A 17824-nucleotide genomic window follows, 5' to 3' on the forward strand; every position below is an offset into this window, starting at 1 on the left:
AAAACAGAAATCTAGTTTTCCAGCTTCTCTTAAAAAATCAGAAGATATGGCAGTACTGAGCCCACATTCCTGCCTGGCAACAATTCACTAGGGCTAAAAGGAAGCTGCCCCCTTAGGTGGGGCATGCATTCTCAGTTTGCCAGGGCTCCTCTGGCCTTCTTTACTCATTATATGATCTGTTTGGCCCTGTAGGTATTTCAACCTGTGCCCCTCTGAACAGCTGGAAACTGTCTATGCTTGGCACAGAGCAGTCACTTAATTATTCAATCAGTGAATCAACTACTGTGTTTCCCTACCACTCTTTCTTACCTGGCCATACAAAGAAATCCAAGTTTGTAGTTACTTGTGGTAGTTACTGAGTAAGTGACTTTCATTTTGAGGACTGAAGTGAACAAGTCCTTTCTGTCCCTCAGGATAGACTAGGTTCAGTTCAGTTCAGTCGCTCAGTCATGTCCGACTCTTTGCAACCCCATGAATCACAGCACGCCAGGCCTCCCTGTCCATCACCAACTCCCGGAGTTCACCCAAACTCATGTCCATCAAGTTGGTGATGCCATCCAACCATCTCATCCTCTGTTGTCCCCTTCTCCTCCTGCCCCCAATCCCTCCCAGCATCAGGGTCTTTTCCAATGAGTCAACTCTTAGCATTAGGTAGCCAAAGTATTGGAGTTTCAGCTTTAGCATCAGTCCTTCCAATGAACACCCAGGACTGATCTCCTTTAGGATGGACTGGTTGGATCTCCTTGCAGTCCAGGGGACTCTCAAGAGTCTTCTCCAACACCATAGTTCAAAAGCATCAATTCTTCAGCACTCAGCTTTCTTCACAGTCCAACTCTCACATCCATACATGACCACTGGAAAACCCATGGCCTTGACTAGACGGACCACTGTTGGCAAAGTAACGTCTCTGCTTTTAATATGCTATCTAGGTTAAGCTGTGGTAAAAAAACAACTCCCACATCTCAGTGGCTTAATACAATACTGGTTTATTTCTTGCTTACTCACACAAACCAAGACACAAAACGAAAATACTCTTCTGTTTTCACATGCATGGAGGCAGACATGAGTGCATAGGTATATACAGAATCACATGTCAAATGAATACCCTGGAACATGAACTCATGCAGAAATCTATTTAGATACTGGTTAGCTTAAACTGCACTTTCTTTTTGTTGGGGATTTTAAAAGGTCCCAGGACCCAAGGAAGGTAAGAGAATATCCACCTTTGGCCAAGGAGACGGCCATGCTACAAAAGGAACCAAAAGCTAACAAAGCACCTGAGAGCTTTAAAAGGGCCTGAAGCGTGTACTACATTAAATTCCATGCAGAAATCTGTGAGTAAAATACCAAATGTGCAATGCCTACAGGCTGCTGCTGCCCCCTACCCCAGGGGTCTCCACTTCTGGGCTTCTAGCTTAGGAGGGAAATGGATCCCAGTCGCCCAATATGCAGAGCCACGGAAGGGGCTGGGCTGGGCCGGAGAGAGGGCCCAACAGGCTGGAATCCTCTTCCTCCAGCAGCAGCTACAGGAAGGAAGGAAGAGGGCAAGACCAGGTCACATCCATCTCCCCTCCCAGCAAACCCTCCCTTTTTACCCCATCTAATATCCAGGCCCATCTTTGTTCACCTGGATTATAGCAAACACTTCCTCCTCACCGATTTTACCACTTCTAGTATTGCCTCATCCAACCCCTCCATCACAGCCACCATACTTATCTTTCTAAAGCTCAGAGTCTCTGAATACATCCCTGCCTAGCTCAGAAATATTCCCTTGTTCCCCTTCATGTATGGTTGCTTGTTTACCTCCATGATCAGAAGCCCTTCCAGACTCACCTGGTTCTTTCTCAGCAGTTCCTTCAGGCCAGTTTCCTCACCTGCACTGCATGCCCAACCCATCATTTTGGACAGGATAAATCTCAGCCTTCCCTTTCCCCATAGGTGTTTCTCACGCCTCAAGATTCTTGTAGCTCTCTTCGAGTTTATCACTAACTTTGTGAAAGCATCCAGGTTTTCCAAATAGGATGCCTTTAAAGGCAAGTTGCCAAATAGGAAACTGTTTAAAAACAATTATTAAGGGTCCAGGCCAGACTCTTGATACCTCCTCAGTCCCTCTCCAGACTTCAGCAGGCACTGTGGGTCCAGAGAAGCCCTGGGCTGGAGTGAGGAGACCAGGCTTTACCACTGACTTGCTGTATACTCTCAGGCCTCTCTCAGGGCCTCACTTTCCTTGACATCAGGGCACTGGACATTTGCTTTTGAGCACACACAAAAATAAATTCACTGAATAACTCTCAACTGTAATCTAAGGGGCTAGGTTGAAAAGCGTGGGGCCTGGGATCTTCAACTTGCTGACCTCCTGATCTCCTTGGTTAGTCCCTGCTTGTTCCAGCACCTCTGTTTCTCAGTCATGCCTTTCCCATCCTTTCCTTTTAGAGAACAGGTTACCTGGTGGGCCACAAGGATGGAGCAGGGAGATCCAAGCAGGATTGGCGGGGCCAGGAGTCAGGCGGGGAGCCTGAGATGAATCTTTCAGTCCCACAAGAGCCTCAGCTGCCTCCCGCTGCAGCTGCCACTCTGAGGAGGCAGAGGTCCAGGTCAGGCGAGAGGGTCCGGGGGCCTGCAAAGGAGAGATGCAGACTGGGAATCCCTACTTCTGCCCACCCACCAGAGGCTCCCTGTCCCCGGTTACTTCATTATTCCCTACTCTTCCCTTCCCCAAGCTGAACTTCCTCCCAGGATCCTGGATCCCACTTCTTTTTCAGGACCTGTGGCTGTAGCAGAAGAGGGTCTGGGGTGCCACAGGGCTGGAGTATCAGAGTTGAGCATCTGGAAATAAGGAAAAAAGATGCCAGGGTGATTAAACTCATTGACAGACATGTATACATGAAAAGAGGAACAGGATTTTGCTGTGTTCTGATCTGGGATTCTGAGTGCCTGTGGTCTTAGGTTTTGTGGCTTTGGGCAAGTCCCTCCTTCTGTTTGCCCTGCTTTGTTTTCTGTAAAATGGAAACGTTTTACAGCTTCTTACTCCCAGAGCTACTGTAAGGATTATGGGAAACAATTGGTGTCACTTTAAAAAACAATGGACAAAACACCTAGAGGGATTTGAATGATTGTTCCTGCCCTACCAGTGTCTGATTTTCTTCCCTCCCAGTTCCTTAATCCCCATGGAACTTGAGGAGCTTAGCCAACCTTTAGGAAACTTTGTCTAATGGCCTCTGGCCTCTCTCCTAGGCCTCTGAAGTTCTTACCATCATGTCCCCCGACCCCTCACGTCAGTAGGCAGTTCAACCCTATCTGTTTAAGCAGATTTAATAGCCACTATTTGTTTAAGGCCAAGGCTTGTGCTAAGTGTATTCAATATATTATTGCTAATTCTTAGTATTACCAAAAGATAGTACTGTCTTTGATTTACTAATAGGAGACAGGCTCAGAGAAGTAAAGATACTTGTACAAAGATTCATAGCTAGCCAGTTAGGAGAGCTCTGCCTCACACAATAGTCTTAGTCTTTTTCTTCATCATCTACTATGGTGTCCAGCACAGGGTTAGGCACATTACAAACACATGTCTTTTTCTCCCTACTCACGTGCGGGGCAGGGTAGAAGGCCCTTGGGATTCTCCAGAAAGAGGAGCTGTCAGTATTGGGTGAGATCCTGTGCAGGTTGGGAGAGGCCCATGAGTGGGCAGCCGGAGGGTGGTGCCAGGGTCAAAACCTAATGAGGAAAAGAGAATGCAAAGTATATAGTGTTCAGAGGTCACGGCTTCTGTCTTGCCTTTTCCTACCCTGTATCCTTTCGCTCTTCTCTTTCTGACACAGTGGTACACAGTCATTCAAATATCTGTTGAATTAACGTTGAATTCATCTTACCAGGGAAAGGATGCAGTGGGATAGCAGGTTCTTGGCACAGCAAGCGGCACACCACTGGGGTTGGCATGGAAAGGCCTGGAGGCAGCCAATGCCCAGGGGCCCAAGGGCCTGGAGGCATTGGAGTCCAGGGCAAAGGCAAGGCTTCTGGGGGACGACTGAGCAGCAGAGGGCCCCGAGAGTTCTCCTGCAATGGCAGGGAGCACGGGTTGAAGTCAAGTTTAAGGCTGGAGAAGGAATGTTCTAGGATAGAACTGGGGCCCCAAAACTTCAGAGCTTGAAGGGCTGCAAAATCCCACCCCATCATTTTGCCCATGGAATAGAAGTGATTTGCCCAAGATTACATAGCAAGTCAGGGCTGGACCTAGAACCCAGGTATTGTGGGCACAAAGGAAGGGATCTGGGCAGGGGCTAGGACAGGAGTCACTCCCTCAGGGCCCAAGGGGACCTTGTGCCACTGGGACTGGCACAGGCCTTCCTTACCTTTCCAGGAGGTGTCAGTGCCAGTGGAACAACATGATGGGGAATCTGAGGCTGGGGAGCTATGTTCTCCTTTCCAGCTGTGAGGGACCAGGGAGAGCTTTGGGAAGCTCTTTCTCCTGAGTGCCTCCCACTCTAGCCCAAAATTGAATTTTTATCTCCCTCTGTCCCATTTCTACCCCCTGATCTCATTACATCCTTCCAACACTTAATCACATTTTACATTGGGCAGGGAGAGGCCCAGAGAACAGAAACTCCTTGCCCAAGATCATATATCAATTCAGTGGCAAGAGTGGGGCTCTTCTCCCTACTTAAGCTTTTCCTGCCTAAATTCCTCTGGCCACAGCCAGTGACACTTACAGTGGACCCCCGGTTGAGTGACTCCCTTCTTGACACGGCTGGGAGCTCTGGGAGGAGCTGCCCCTCTCATGAGTCCCTGGGTTAGGTGCCTCTTTAGCTGCGCCTCCTGCTGCCTACGCAAGGCCACCTGGGCAGCCATGACCCTTCGGCGCTCCCTAAAGAGGGGGAGTTGTGAGTCAAAAGTCAAGTCAGCCACCTTTTAGATGAGGCCCATCCTCTCCCTTCTCTGGATCTCATACTCACAAGATGAGGACACATTTGTGACACTCGCATGCCTGAAAGAGGCACAAGCGCTTGTGGCCCTTGAGGTGGGCAGTGACACCGTGGTTGCGGCAACGGGCACAGGTTGGAGAGCGACTGACAGCTCTCCTGGGGATAAGTTCCATGCCCTGGGGGGCTCTGGTTTCACCCCCTGTGGCAGAGTCTGAAGGGCAGTGGTGGACAGCAGGCATTTCACTGGGGTCCATGGATCTAGGGGCAGGAGTGGAGGGTCAGGGTGGCCACGTGGGTCCTGTCCTGACTGTCCTTCTTGCCTCTGGGAGACCACACCAGAAGGGTTTTCCCAGTTTGCCCATCCTGGGACTCAGCTGTCACCCTTGATTCTCCCCTGGCTCTCTCCCTTCTTCACCCTTCCTAGGGTATCCTCCTCTCCAAGAACCTCTCTCCTCTTTCCTTTCTTATGTATCTTTCGATCCAAACATTATTGTCTGCTCATCTGTACCTTCCCAAGCACATATACCAGTTTGGGGCACACTCAGGCACTCGCATGCCCCCTGCAACAGTTCTTACACTCCCCTTTTCATCACCACTCCATTCCCATGATTTTCCTGGCATCCTCTTCCGCAATTATCATCTTTCCCTCCTGCAGTTACCCAATTCCCACACATGCTTTCATGTTCCCCTTTCAATCCTTAACCCTCATGTGTGCCGTGCAATTCAACCTCTCCCTGCAGCCCTTTTAATCAGACCCCCTTGCACCCCAGTAAATATATCATTCTCAAGAATCCCTTGTCCCACTTTCAAGAATTATATTCATTTCCTCAGCAAAGGCTTACTGAGCCCCTTCCACGTGCCAGGCCCTGATCTAGGCACAAAGACCACCCCCCCCCCCCCCCCCCGCCACGGCCCAAATTCCTCTCTTGCACCCACACTCCTTCCAAACTAAGGCAAACCCGGCCATCACGCGCCTTCACCGACTCCCAACAAGTAGTCTCGAGCCTCCCGCTCCACCGCCCCACCGCCCCATTCAGCTGTTTCTCGCGCGCACCCCATTCTGGAGCTGTCCCCCCAAACGCTGGGTCCGCTGCCCCGCCCCGCTCCAGGGTCTCAGGGAGGGGGCGGGGCTCGGGGAGCGCACCCAGGGTCCGCGGGGCGGGGGAAGGGCAAAGGGGGCGCGAGGAGCGCGAGTAGGGAGGCGAGGGGATGCCTGGGGCGGGGAGTCCAGAGCAGGAGAGGGAGGGGAAGAGACATGGAGGGGGGGGATCGTGTTCGTCTCGTCAGTCCGGAGTTACCACAGCCTGGAGTAGAGTTAAGAGTCAATCTGGAGGAGGCGAAAGGAGGCTGTGAGGCAGTGGCGTGAGGAACGGCTGCGCTCGCACCACTTTTCCCGCCCCTTCTCGAAAGGACCAATGAACTTCAAGCGGCGTCTCCGGCGCTGAGGAGACCGACCAATGCGGTTCAAGATCTTGCACTGACAGCCCGCCCCTTTACCTCCGGTCCGCTTCTCCTCGCGCGGGACTATCAATCCAGCCAATAGCGCGTCGAGTTGAGTCTCGCATTTATCCCTTCTCCTTGTGATTTGCCTTCCCAAATTGTTCTTCCCCTTTTGGGAGAGGTGGCCAATGGGGCGTCGAGTACCACTTCCAGTACAAAGCTGGCCCCGCCCCCAGGAACGGCCGCCTGGCCGGGCCTCCCGGGGACGTTGATCTGGACGCATCGGCGCATGCGCAGTCTCGTCCTCCGGCCTGAGCTGCACCGCCCCGCCTCTGGAGCATTTGGTGGCCAGGACTTGGCTTTTCACTACGTGGCGTGTGTTTTTTCGCTTCTCTCCCACTCCCCGAACTCAATCTACATTTCTCTTATGTTCCCCAACCTGTGATATCCTTGTTTCCCTCCCGGGTCCCACCTTCTAACGTTGTGGCCCTTTCCTTGTGTCTCTTATTGGCTGTGTTCATGCTGATTTCCCTAAATTTGACGTTTTCCTTCTCTGGAGTCTCTCTCTTTGCCTGTTCATCCTGCTGATTTTCGAAACCCTTTCTCCACATGCCTCATCCCCTCATAGTCTGTCCCTCTTCCCCTCCTATCCCCGTCTTTGGTTCCCGAGATACTTCTGTGATTTTTCTTTTTAACCTTTTCCACCCTCTGTGTTCATCTTCCTCCCGGATTTCACCCCATTCGCTGGCCTCCATTCTGTAATTGTAGCCTATTAGACCCATCTCACGGTTTCCCCACCCCCATCCTCTGTGTTGTCCCCTTTTCTCTATGTATCCCGCCCTGTCCCCTTTTCTGTCTTTGAGCCTCTCAGATAGTCTCCTTCCTGCCCCAGACTTTGTGCCCAACTTCTCATTTTTCTGCCACTCCCAATTGTGCTCTCTCTGCTGCTCATCCTCTGTCTCCCTGCAAGTTTCCGTTCCATTAATTTGCTCCTCTTTCTCAGTGTGGTTTCTCTTGTAGGAATGGTGTCTCCTCTGACCACTACTTCAACCCTTTTTCCTTGAGGATTTTATTCCAGTCTTTCCTGGTTGTGTCTGTGCTTGTACTCAGATTGCTGGGGCCTGTGGTTTTGCATTCCAGGCAGGTGTGTGCCCTGTCCCCTGCTCGGTCAAACTCCTTTGATCCTTTGTCTGCCTTCATTCCCCCTTTCCATGTCCCATCTTTTCTGCTGGTCTTGGCTTCTTGGTTTGCTGCAGATTTCTGGGTTACGCATCCTTTGTGTCAGGTATTCTGGTCAGAAAAGTGTGGCAGAAGTGACCTCTATCTGGACTGCTGTGCAGGGGAGCAGTACTAGACAAAATTGGAAAGGTTGTTTGGGGCCCGTCTAAGGGATGAAGGGTGGCCTGTGTGTGGGAGGCTTGAATGCCAGCTAAAGAGATTGACCTTGATCTTTTAGATAGTGGAGAGAGAGAGATGGGGGGGCAGGGGGGCAACATTTTGGAGAGCTTAGCACTTGCCTGGCACTTTATGCTAATAATCTTAATAATGAGTCTATGAGATATATTTTTAATATGTTTTATGAATGAGTTCAATAAGAGGCACAAGATCACACAGCTAGTCAGTGGAGAGGTAAAGATTCCAACCTTGGTCTGTCTTTGAGTTCAAAGTCTTAAGAACTTTGTACTACCTACAGCATTTTATTAATTTCCAGTAATCCCCAGTTCCCCACTTTTATTCCCTAACTGTCCCACAGGTGCTCATTTCAGATGGCACATGCATATCTCTTTTAGTCTGCGTGTGTTCTTGGCAAGATGTGCAGTGTTTTATATGCATGATGTTTTTAACTTATGCAAGTGACATTGTTTATTATTAAAAATAATCAGCACAGTGTTTTTATGATCCATCCATGTGCATGTGATGTGTACAGCTAACCAGCTGCTTCTAACTAGTGCATGATATTCCATGGTATACATCCCCTGTGTGTTATGTATTCACTTGGTCTCAGGGAGGGATGGCCATGTTGCCTTCAGCTCACTATCCCCACCATACTGCCACATCCTTTTATGTATTCTTTTGTAGTTGAAGGTGGAAATCCCTGTCCTGTGTACCTAGGATATTCCAGAAATAACTATTCATAAACCTAATTTTATACTGTTCATGGGGTTCTCAAGGCAACAATACTGAAGTGGTTTGCCATTCCCTTCTCCAGTGACCCCTGATAGCTCAATTGGTAAAGAATCCACCTGCAATGCAGGAGACCCTGGTTCGATTCCTGGGTCGGGAAGATCCCCTGGAGAAGGGAAAGGCTACCCACTCCAGTATTCTGGCCTAGAGAATTCCATGGACAGTCCATGGAGTCGCAAAGAGTTGGACATGACTGGGCCACTTTCAGTTTCTCCAGTGAACCACATTCTGTCAGACCTCTTCACCATGACCCATCTGTCTTGGGTGGCCTCACAAGGCATGGCTTAGTTTCATTGAGTTAGACAATGCTGTGGTTCATGTGATCAGATTGGCTAGTTTTCTGTGATCGTGGTTTCAGTGTGTCTGCCCTCTGATGCCCTCTCTCAACACCTACCATCTTACTTGGGTTTCTCTTACCTTGGACGTGGGATATCTCTTCACGGCTGCTCCAGCAAAGTGCAGCCATTGCTCCTTAACTTGGACGAGGCGTATCTCCTCACGGTCGTCCCTCCTGACCTTGTAAATGGAATAGCTCCTCTTGGCCCTCCTGTGCCCGCACAGCTGCCGCTCAAGGCAAAATGATAGGATACTGAAAGAGGAACTCCCCAGGTCAGTAGGTGCCCAATATGCTACTGGAGATCAGTGGAGAAATAACTCCAGAAAGAATGAAGGGATGGAGCCAAAGCAAAAACAACACCCAGTTGTGGATGTGACTGGTGATGGAAGCAAGGTCCAATGCTGTAAAGAGCAATATTGCATAGGAATCTGGAATATTAGGTCCATGAATCAAGGCAAATTGGAAGTGGTCAAACAGGAGATGGCAAGAATGAATGTCAACATTCTAGGAATCAGCAAACTAAGATAGACTGGAATGGGTGAATTTAACTTAGATGATCATTATATCTACTACTGTGGGCAGGAGTCCCTTAGAAGAAATGGAGTAGCCATCATGGTCAACAAAAGAGTCCAAAATGCAGTACTTGAATGCAATCTCAAAAACGACAGAATGATCTCTGTTCATTTCCAAGGCAAACCATTCAATATCATGGTAAACCAAGCCTATGCCCCAACCAGTAACACTGAAGAAGATGAAGTTGAATGGTTCTATGAAGACCTCCAAGACCTTTTAGAACTAACACCCAAAAAAGATGTCCTTTTAATTATAGGGGACAGGAATGCAAAAGTAGGAAGTCTAGAAACACCTGGAGTAACAGGCAAATTTGGCCTTGGAGTACAGAATGAAGCAGGGTGAAGGCTAATAGAGTTTTGCCAAGAGAACGCATTGGTCATAGAAAACACCCTCTTCCAACAACACAAGAGAAGACTCTACACATGGACATCACCAGATGGTCAACACCGAAATCAGATTGATTATATTCTTTGCAGCCAAAGATGGAGAAGGTCTATACAGTCAGCAAAAACAAGACAGGGAGCTGACCGTGGCTCAGATCATGAACTCCTTATTGCCAAATTCAGACTGAAATTGAAGAAAGTAGGGAAAACCACTAGACCATTCAGGTATGACCTAAATCAAATCCCTTATGATCATACAGTGGAAGTGAGAAATAGATTTAAGGGACTAGATCTGATAGAGTGTGTGATAAACTATGGACGGAGGTTCGTGGCATTGTACAGGAGACAGGGATCAAGACCATCCCCATGGAAAAGAAATGCAAAAAAGCAAAATGGCTGAGGAGCCCTTACAAATAGCTATGAAAAGAAGAGAAGCGAAAAGCAAAGGAGAAAAGGAACGATATAAGCATCTGAATGCAGAGTTCCAAAGAATAGCAAGGAGAGATAAGAAAGCCTTCCTCAGCGATCAATGCAAAGAAATAGAGGAAAACAACAGAATGGGAAAGACTAGGGATCTCTTCAAGAAAATCAGAGATACCAAGGGAACAATTTATGCAAAGATGGGCTCGATAAAGGACAGAAATAGTATGGACCTAACAGAAGCAGAAGATATTAAGAAGAGGTGGCAAGAATACACAGAAGAACTGTACAAAAAAGATCTTCACGACCCAGATAATCACGATGGTGTGATCACTGACCTAGAGCCAGACATCCTGGAATGCAAAGTCAAGTGGGCCTTAGAAAGCATCACTGTGAACAAAGCTAGTGGAGGTGATGGAATTCCAGTTGAGCTATTTAAAATCCTGAAAGATGATACTGTGAAAGTGCTGCACTCAATATGCCAGCAAATTTGGAAAACTCAGCAGTAGCCACAGGACTGGAAAAGGTCAGTTTTCATTCCAATCCCAAAGAAAGGCTATGCCAAAGAATGCTCAAACTACAGCACAATTGCACTCATCTCACACGCTAGTAAAGTAATGCTTAAAATTCTCCAAGTCAGGTTTCAGCAATACATGAACCGTGAACTTCCAGATGTTCAAGCTGGTTTTAGAAAGGGCAGAGGAATCAGAGATCAAATTGTCAACATCTGCTGGATCATTGAAAAAGCAAGAGAGTTCCAGAAAAACATCTATTTCTGCTTTATTGACTATGCCAAAGCCTTTGTGTGGATCACTATAAACTGTGGAAAATTCTTCAAGAGATGGGAATACCAGACCACCTGACCTGTCTCTTGAGAAACCTATACGCAGGTCAGGAAGCAACAGTTAGAACTGGACATGGAACAACAGACTGGTTCCAAGTAGGAAAAGGAGTACGTCAAGGCTGTATATTGTCACCCTGCATATTTAACTTCTATGCAGAGTACATCATGAGAAACGCTGGGCTGGAAGAAGCACAAGCTGGAATCAAGATTGCCGGGAGAAATATCAATAACCTCAGATATGCAGATGACACCACCCTTATGGCAGAAAGTGAAGAAGAACTCAAAAGCCTCTTGATGAAGGTGAAAGAGGAGAGTGAAAAAGTTGGCTTAAAGCTCAACATTCAGAAAATTAAAATCATGGCATCTGGTCCCATCACTTGATGGCAAATAGATGGGGAAACAGTGGAAACAGTGTCAGACTTTATTTTTCTGGTTTCCAAAATCACTGCTGATGGTGACTGCAGCCATGAAATTAAAAGACGCTTACTCCTTGGAAGGAAAGTTATGACCAACCTAGGTAGCATATTGGAGAAGGCAATGGCAACCCACTCCAGTACTCTTGCCTGGAAAATCCCATGGGCAGAGGAGCCTGGTAGGCTGCAGTCCATGGGGTCTCAAAGAGTTGGACACGACTGAGCGACTTCCCTTTCACTTTTCACTTTCATGCATTGGAGAAGGAAATGGCAACCCACTCCAGTGTTCTTGCCTGGAGAATCCCAGGGATGGTGTAGCCTGGTGGGCTGCCATCTCTGGGGTCGCACAGAGTCGGATACGACTGAAGCAACTTAGCAGCAGCAGCAGCAGCAGCAGATAGCATATTAAAAAGCAGAGACATTACTTTGCCAACAAAGGTCCATCTAGTCAAGGCTATGGTTTTTCCAGTGGTCATATATGGATGTGAGAGTTGGACTGTGAAGAAAGCTGAGCGCCGAAGAATTGATGCTTTTGAACTGTGGTGTTGGAGAAGACTCTTGAGAGTACCTTGGACTGCAAGGAGATCCAACCAGTCCATCCTAAAGGAGATCAGTCCTGGGTGTTCATTGGAAGGACTGATGTTGAAGCTGAAACTCCAGTACTTTGGCCACCTCATGCGAAGAGTTGAATCATTGGAAAGGACTCTGATGCTGGGAAGGGTTGGGGGCAGGAGGAGAAGGAGATAACAGAGGATGAGATGGCTGGATGGCATCACCGACTCGATGAACATGAGTTTGGGTAAACTCTGGGAGTTGGTGTTGGACAGGGAGGCCCGGCGTGCTGCAGTTCATAGGGTCACAAAGAGTTGGACACGACTGAGTGACTGAATTGAACTGAACTGAAAACTAATTTGGCTAAGTATTGCCAGACTTCTTACAATGAATGATACTTTGGGCTTGAGACACTGATCAGAACCCTTGGCGCCTCCATTCTTCAGGGTCCAGAAGAGGACCCTATCCCTGGCCACAACTACCCCATAAGCACCAATGCACAAGGGACTCTCCAGCCCCATAGTTCTACCAACATTCGTATTTTTCCAGCTTTCTGCTCTCTTGTCAGTCTGGTAGATGCTCGTTTGAATACACTGAATTTCTATGATTATTGTTGAGCACGAGTGTTTCTTCTTGTGCTTGTTAGCCTTTCTGGTTTGCTTTTCTGAGAATTGAGAATTGCCTCTTCAAATACTTGGCCTATTTCCCTACTGAAATTTTTCTCTTTTTCTTATCAATTTGCCTGAGATCCTTGTCCATTCTTATTGGCTTAAGACTTTGCCTACACTTTTGTGACCATTTTGGCGTTTCATATTATTTTAGAAATTTATCCACTTATGAAGTGGATATATTTAAAATTTGTAAGTGTAGACTTGTTTTTTAAATATATATTTTAAGAAATTTATTTTTGGCTGCATTGGGTCTCCGTTGCGACATGAGGTTTCTTCGTTTTGTGGCTTCTCTCTAGTTGTAGTGCTTGGGCACTAGAGTGCATGGGCTCAGTAGCTCTGCAGCATGTGGGGTCTTAGTTCCCTAGCCAGAGATCAAACCTATGTCTTCTGCATTGGAAGGCAGATTCATTGGACCACCAGGGAAGTACCAAATGTGGAGTTGTTAATGACAGTTTTATTATTCTCAGAACGTATGATGTCTTTCAGTTCTTATTTTTCATTCCGCATTTTATTTGTATCTTTTCTCTTTTTTTTTTTTTCTTGAGTAGATTTGCTGGAGGATTATCTTAGTAATAGTGTCAAAGAATGAATGTTAGTTTTTTGTAAATAGTTTTTGTAATCAATTTCATTGATTTCTGGTCATCATTTTTATTCCTTTTTGGGAAGGTTGCTTTGTTGTCCCTTGTATAACTTCTTGAGTTAATTCATAAGCATATTTTATAATTCTTATTGTTTCTTTATAAATGTACTTAAATTATAAATTTACTTCTAAATATTGATTTAGAAATCATTGTCCAATTAAAAAAACACTTTGATTGTGAAATTATTATTAGCTCACAAGAAGTTGCAAAAGTTGCAACTTCTTCTGGTTCCCCATAGGGACATTCTGTATGACTGTAGTAAATGAGCAGGAAATTAACATTGGTACAGTACTCTTGGGGCTTTTCTGGTTGCTCAGTGGTAAACAATCCCGCCGCAATGCAGGAGATGTGGGTTTGATCCCTGGGTTGGGAAGATCCCTTGGAGAAGGAAATGGCAACCTCCGGTGTTTTGCCCAAGAAATCCCATGGACTCCTCCCCCAGAGGAGCCTGGGAGGGCTACAGTCCATCAGTTTAGTTCAGTTCAGTCAGTCACTCGGTCGTGTCTGACTCTTTGCGACCCCATGGACTGCAGCACACCAGGCTTCCCTGTCCATCTATAGTCCATAGAGTTGCAAAAGAATCTGACATGACTGAGTGACTAAACAACAACACCACTTTTAACTAAATTACAGACCTTATTCAGTTTTCATCAGATTTTACACGCACGTGTGTGTGTGTGTGTGTGTGTGAGACATGTAGCATATTTGCTATTATTCAGTACTAAATACTTTCTCATTTCTTTTTTTAAGTCAGGGGTTACTTAGTAATACATCAGTTGACTGTCATGCATTTGTTGTTCTGATCTCATTGTCTCTGGATGGAGAACAGCCTACATAAATAGTTATCCTTTGAATAAGCCACGTTTCTCTGCTCGGCACCATTTCCAATGGCAGAAACTAAGCGGGAGAGTGAGAGTCAGGATTTGAGAAGCTCACGGAGTGGGTTCAGGTTAGGCTGGAGGAAAGACCATGGAGATGAAGACCTGTGTCCCAGAAAGTCTCAGGGAGCCTATGTCACAGGAACTGATAATCAACTTTCTGCTTCAGAAACAGTGATCTAGAGGCCAACAAGAACGGAATTTGAGACCTAGATTGAAATTGGTTCCAGAATCCAGGACCCAAACACAGGACCATGGGACCCCAGCATCTCAGCCCCATGCAACTGCTCTGTCTCCTGGGGGCCATTTCCTCTCTGCCTTGTATGTCCTGTGGGGCTGGATGCTTCAGGACCCTCTTGGCTGGGGAGGATGGGGGGCCTGGATTCCTGTCACTGGGGGAGGGAAAGCTGCCTATCTGGGTCCCTCAGGGGACAAGATCTGTGGAGGCTGAGCTCTTGATTTGCAGCTCAAGGGTTGAGAAGGCAATGTGAGGAGCAGTTGACCAGATAAAGATTCTCTCTTTAGGGGCTGAAGCTCTTCTGTGCTATGAAGCGACATCTTCACTCTTCAGAGCTGTAGGTCTCCATAGGTGGCAATGGTTTCTGTTGAGGAGCATGGTGTGCAAACTGAATGAGGGCTGTGAGGAGACGCTGGTGTTCATCGAGGCAGGTGGGCGGGGGTGACTTTGCTGCATTGTTTTGGCTTGGTCTTCTGACCCCTACTTCCCTTCCCAGCACCCAGGGACTCTGGACTTCAGTTCCAGATATTTATCTTTGGGAACAACATCCAGACACCAGCAGGAGAGGGGCAGGACCCAGCTGGTTGTGCTGTGGGCTGGATAAGAGGGCAGAATGGAGGTGGGAGAGAAGACAAGTTTGGGACACACGGGAGAGAGGAGCAGACGGGCTCCTCCTGTGGAGAGAGGAGTGAGGACAGGCAGATAAAACCTGGGAGATCTGAGCAGCGAATGGACAGTAGGGGAGATGCAAAGCTGGTGGTGGGGCAGAGTGAGCAGCAAGGGCAGGGTGGGGTGGGGTGGGGTGGGGGTGGGAGGTTGGACTGGGTGTGGCCAACGACACTGATCAGAGCTCTCCAATCTTCTGCTCTGCAGGGACCAGAAAGGGAATCCTGGGTTTTAAAGGCTGCAGCCCAGCCTCATCTTACCCCCCGCAAGTCTCCTACCTGGTTTCGCCACCTGGATTGTCCATCGCCTCCTATAGCCGGGTCTGCCGGACCTATCTGTGCAATAACCTCACCAACATGAATGCTATATTGCACCTCAAGGCCAGGACTCCCAAGGCTTTAAAATCTTCTTCCCACAGTTGCCCAACTTGTGTGGGCGAGCACTCTAAGAGCTGCCTCCCAAATTTTGTCTCCAGTGAGTCTTGCCCCAGAGACGCTACCAAGTGTTACAGTTCCACAGTGAAATTCCAGGCAGGTGAGAGGACAGAGACTTTCTCTCTCAGATGCCTGCTCCATGCCTGCTGCCTCTCCATCCCTGAGGGAGGCGGGTGGGGCTTGGAGAGGTGCTGGGGGTCGTGGTACAGAATTCCAAGGAGAACAGGGGAAGGTGCCTGATGCCGGGTCTTTGGAGGGGTGAGCAGGTGTCCTGGTTGGTGAGGGGTGTCTGGAAGGAGGGGCAGGACGCTTGCATTTTGAAAGTGTCCCTGACTGCCCCCTCTCTTCCTTGCAGGGTTTCTTAATACCACCTTCCTCCTCATGGGCTGTGCTCGTGAACATACCAGCGTTTTAGCCCATTTTCACCATATTGGGAGCATCAGAGTGACTGAGGTCATCAACATTGTAGAGAAGGCCCTGTTTACTGGTGCAGGGACCCCTTGTCGGAGTCCTTCTTGGGGTATCCTCTTAGGCCTCCTGTTTGCCTTCAAGGGCTGAGGATCTAGCTGGACCAGACCAACACCCCTCCCTTTTCACAGAGCCAAATAAAGTTACAGAGTTGCATTTCTGCCTTGTCTTGTGGGTCATGAGGGTTGTGGGGTTGTGAAAGAGCTGAAGAGATTGGGGGGCAGGCAGAGGGGAGGGACAGGCAAAGTGCAGTCCTCACTCTGAAGTGAGCAGGGTGCTCTGGGAGGAGGATCATTGGCAAAGTGACAGAATCATGGCCAGCGTGCTGGAGGAACCCAAACGCTCCCCTTTTCCCCCTGGGAGCATTAGTTCTAGCTTGGGTTCAGCCATTGACTTTGAGATCCTGGCCAAATCTCCTCTATTTTCTGGGCCTCCATTTCCTCCCCTTTAAAATCAAGGCTTGGGACCTCCCTGGCAGTCCAACGGCTGAGACGCTGTGTTCACAATGCAGAGGCCTGGCTTTGATTCCTGGTCGGGGAACTGGATTCCACAGGCCGCAACTAAGAGTTCACATGTTGCTACTGAAGATCCCACAAGCTGCAACAAAAACTGAGGATCTAGTGTGCTGCAACTGAACCGGTGCAGCCAGATAAGTATTTAGAACAAAGGCCTTGTAGGGAAGTCATAGGATTATAGATTCAATTTGAGTAAAGTGTAAAACCACATATTTAATGGTAAAGGGCCTTTGACTTAAGATGGCCAAGGACTTCCTGGTGGTCCAGTGGCTAAGACCCTATGCTCCCAATGCAGGGCCTGGGTTCAATCCTTGGTCAGGGAACTAGATCCCACAGGCCACAACTGAGACTTGATGCAGCCAAATAAATATTTTTTTTAAAAGGAAATATCATTTTTTAAAAAGGGACTTAATCCACCTAGCAATGCAGGGGACATGGGTTCAATCCCTGGTGGGGGAACTAAGATTCCCACAGGCCAGGAAGCACCTAAGCCCACATGCCACAACTATTGCCCATGAGATCCGGAGCTTGTGTGCCACAACTAAGATTGGAAGGGTGCGTGCAGCTAAGTGGCTTCAGTCGTGTCCAACTCTGGACACATGGACTGTAGCCTGCCAGGCTATAGCTGTCCATGGGATTCCCCAGGCAAGGATACTGGAGTGGATTGCCATTTCCTTCTCCAGGGGATCTTCCTGATCCAGGGATAGAACACACATCTCCTGCATTGGCAGCTGGCAGATTCTTTACCACTGAGACATCAGGGAAGCCACTCAGTGGCTCTTTACTGCCGAGCCATCACTGATGCAATGGTAATGAACTTGGGCAAACTTTGGGAGATGGTGAGGGGCAGAGAGGTCTGGCATGCAGCAGCCCATGGGGTCACAAAGAGTCAGACGTGACTGGGTGATTGAACAACAACACCAGGGAAGACCTGAGGCAGCCAAATAAATATATATTTAAATATTAAAAAAAGATAGACATAGCATGAATATCAATTTATTATAAAGATAATTTTAAGAGTTTCATTTTTCTAATATTAAAAGTGACTTAATAAAGACTTGTTTCCATTAAAGACAATAAAATGAAGTCTTTATGAATTCAAACTGCAGCTTTCAGGGTGATTTTTAAATACAATCTATTTGGTATGTGTCAGATATTGTGTTAGTGTCTGCTAGGGTTTCTTTTTTCTTTTGATGCAAAAAGTTTATTAAAATGGACTTGTATACAAAGGCTTTGTGGGACATGGGT

The 17824-nt window shown here is 47.8% G+C and overlaps 2 protein-coding genes across 8 annotated transcripts; one reads left to right on the forward strand and one right to left on the reverse strand.

The window, feature by feature from the left end:
- Window positions 1-974: 974 nt before the first annotated feature.
- On the reverse strand, window positions 975-6373 carry DMRTC2 (DMRT like family C2). The gene is made up of 9 exons (XM_019978723.2): window positions 6218-6373; window positions 4950-5177; window positions 4707-4861; window positions 4350-4426; window positions 3870-4053; window positions 3588-3714; window positions 2766-2826; window positions 2446-2617; window positions 975-1523 (listed from the first exon to the last, which is right to left on the reverse strand). Exons 2-9 carry the CDS (start codon window positions 5171-5173, stop codon window positions 1411-1413), a joined length of 1113 nt encoding a protein of 370 aa, XP_019834282.2. The 5' UTR covers window positions 5174-5177; window positions 6218-6373; the 3' UTR covers window positions 975-1410.
- Window positions 6374-6611: 238 nt separating this feature from the next.
- On the forward strand, window positions 6612-16210 carry LYPD4 (LY6/PLAUR domain containing 4). Of its 7 annotated transcripts, none has more exons than XM_070771146.1 (7): window positions 6612-6734; window positions 7380-7503; window positions 7616-7727; window positions 14425-14576; window positions 14781-14924; window positions 15367-15693; window positions 15949-16210. In XM_070771146.1, the coding sequence occupies exons 4-7, from the start codon at window positions 14510-14512 to the stop codon at window positions 16149-16151; spliced, it is 741 nt and encodes a 246-aa protein (XP_070627247.1). In that variant the 5' UTR covers window positions 6612-6734; window positions 7380-7503; window positions 7616-7727; window positions 14425-14509; the 3' UTR covers window positions 16152-16210. The 7 variants fall into 7 exon arrangements, with proteins under 7 accessions (XP_070627247.1, XP_070627249.1, XP_019834284.2 ...); XM_070771148.1 differs by having other exon boundaries at window positions 7645-7727; XM_019978725.2 differs by lacking the exon at window positions 7616-7727.
- The last annotated feature ends 1614 nt before the right edge of the window (window positions 16211-17824 follow it).

Source organism: Bos indicus, chromosome 18, assembly GCF_029378745.1.
Source record: "Bos indicus isolate NIAB-ARS_2022 breed Sahiwal x Tharparkar chromosome 18, NIAB-ARS_B.indTharparkar_mat_pri_1.0, whole genome shotgun sequence".
Classification (NCBI taxonomy): domain Eukaryota; kingdom Metazoa; phylum Chordata; class Mammalia; order Artiodactyla; family Bovidae; genus Bos; species Bos indicus.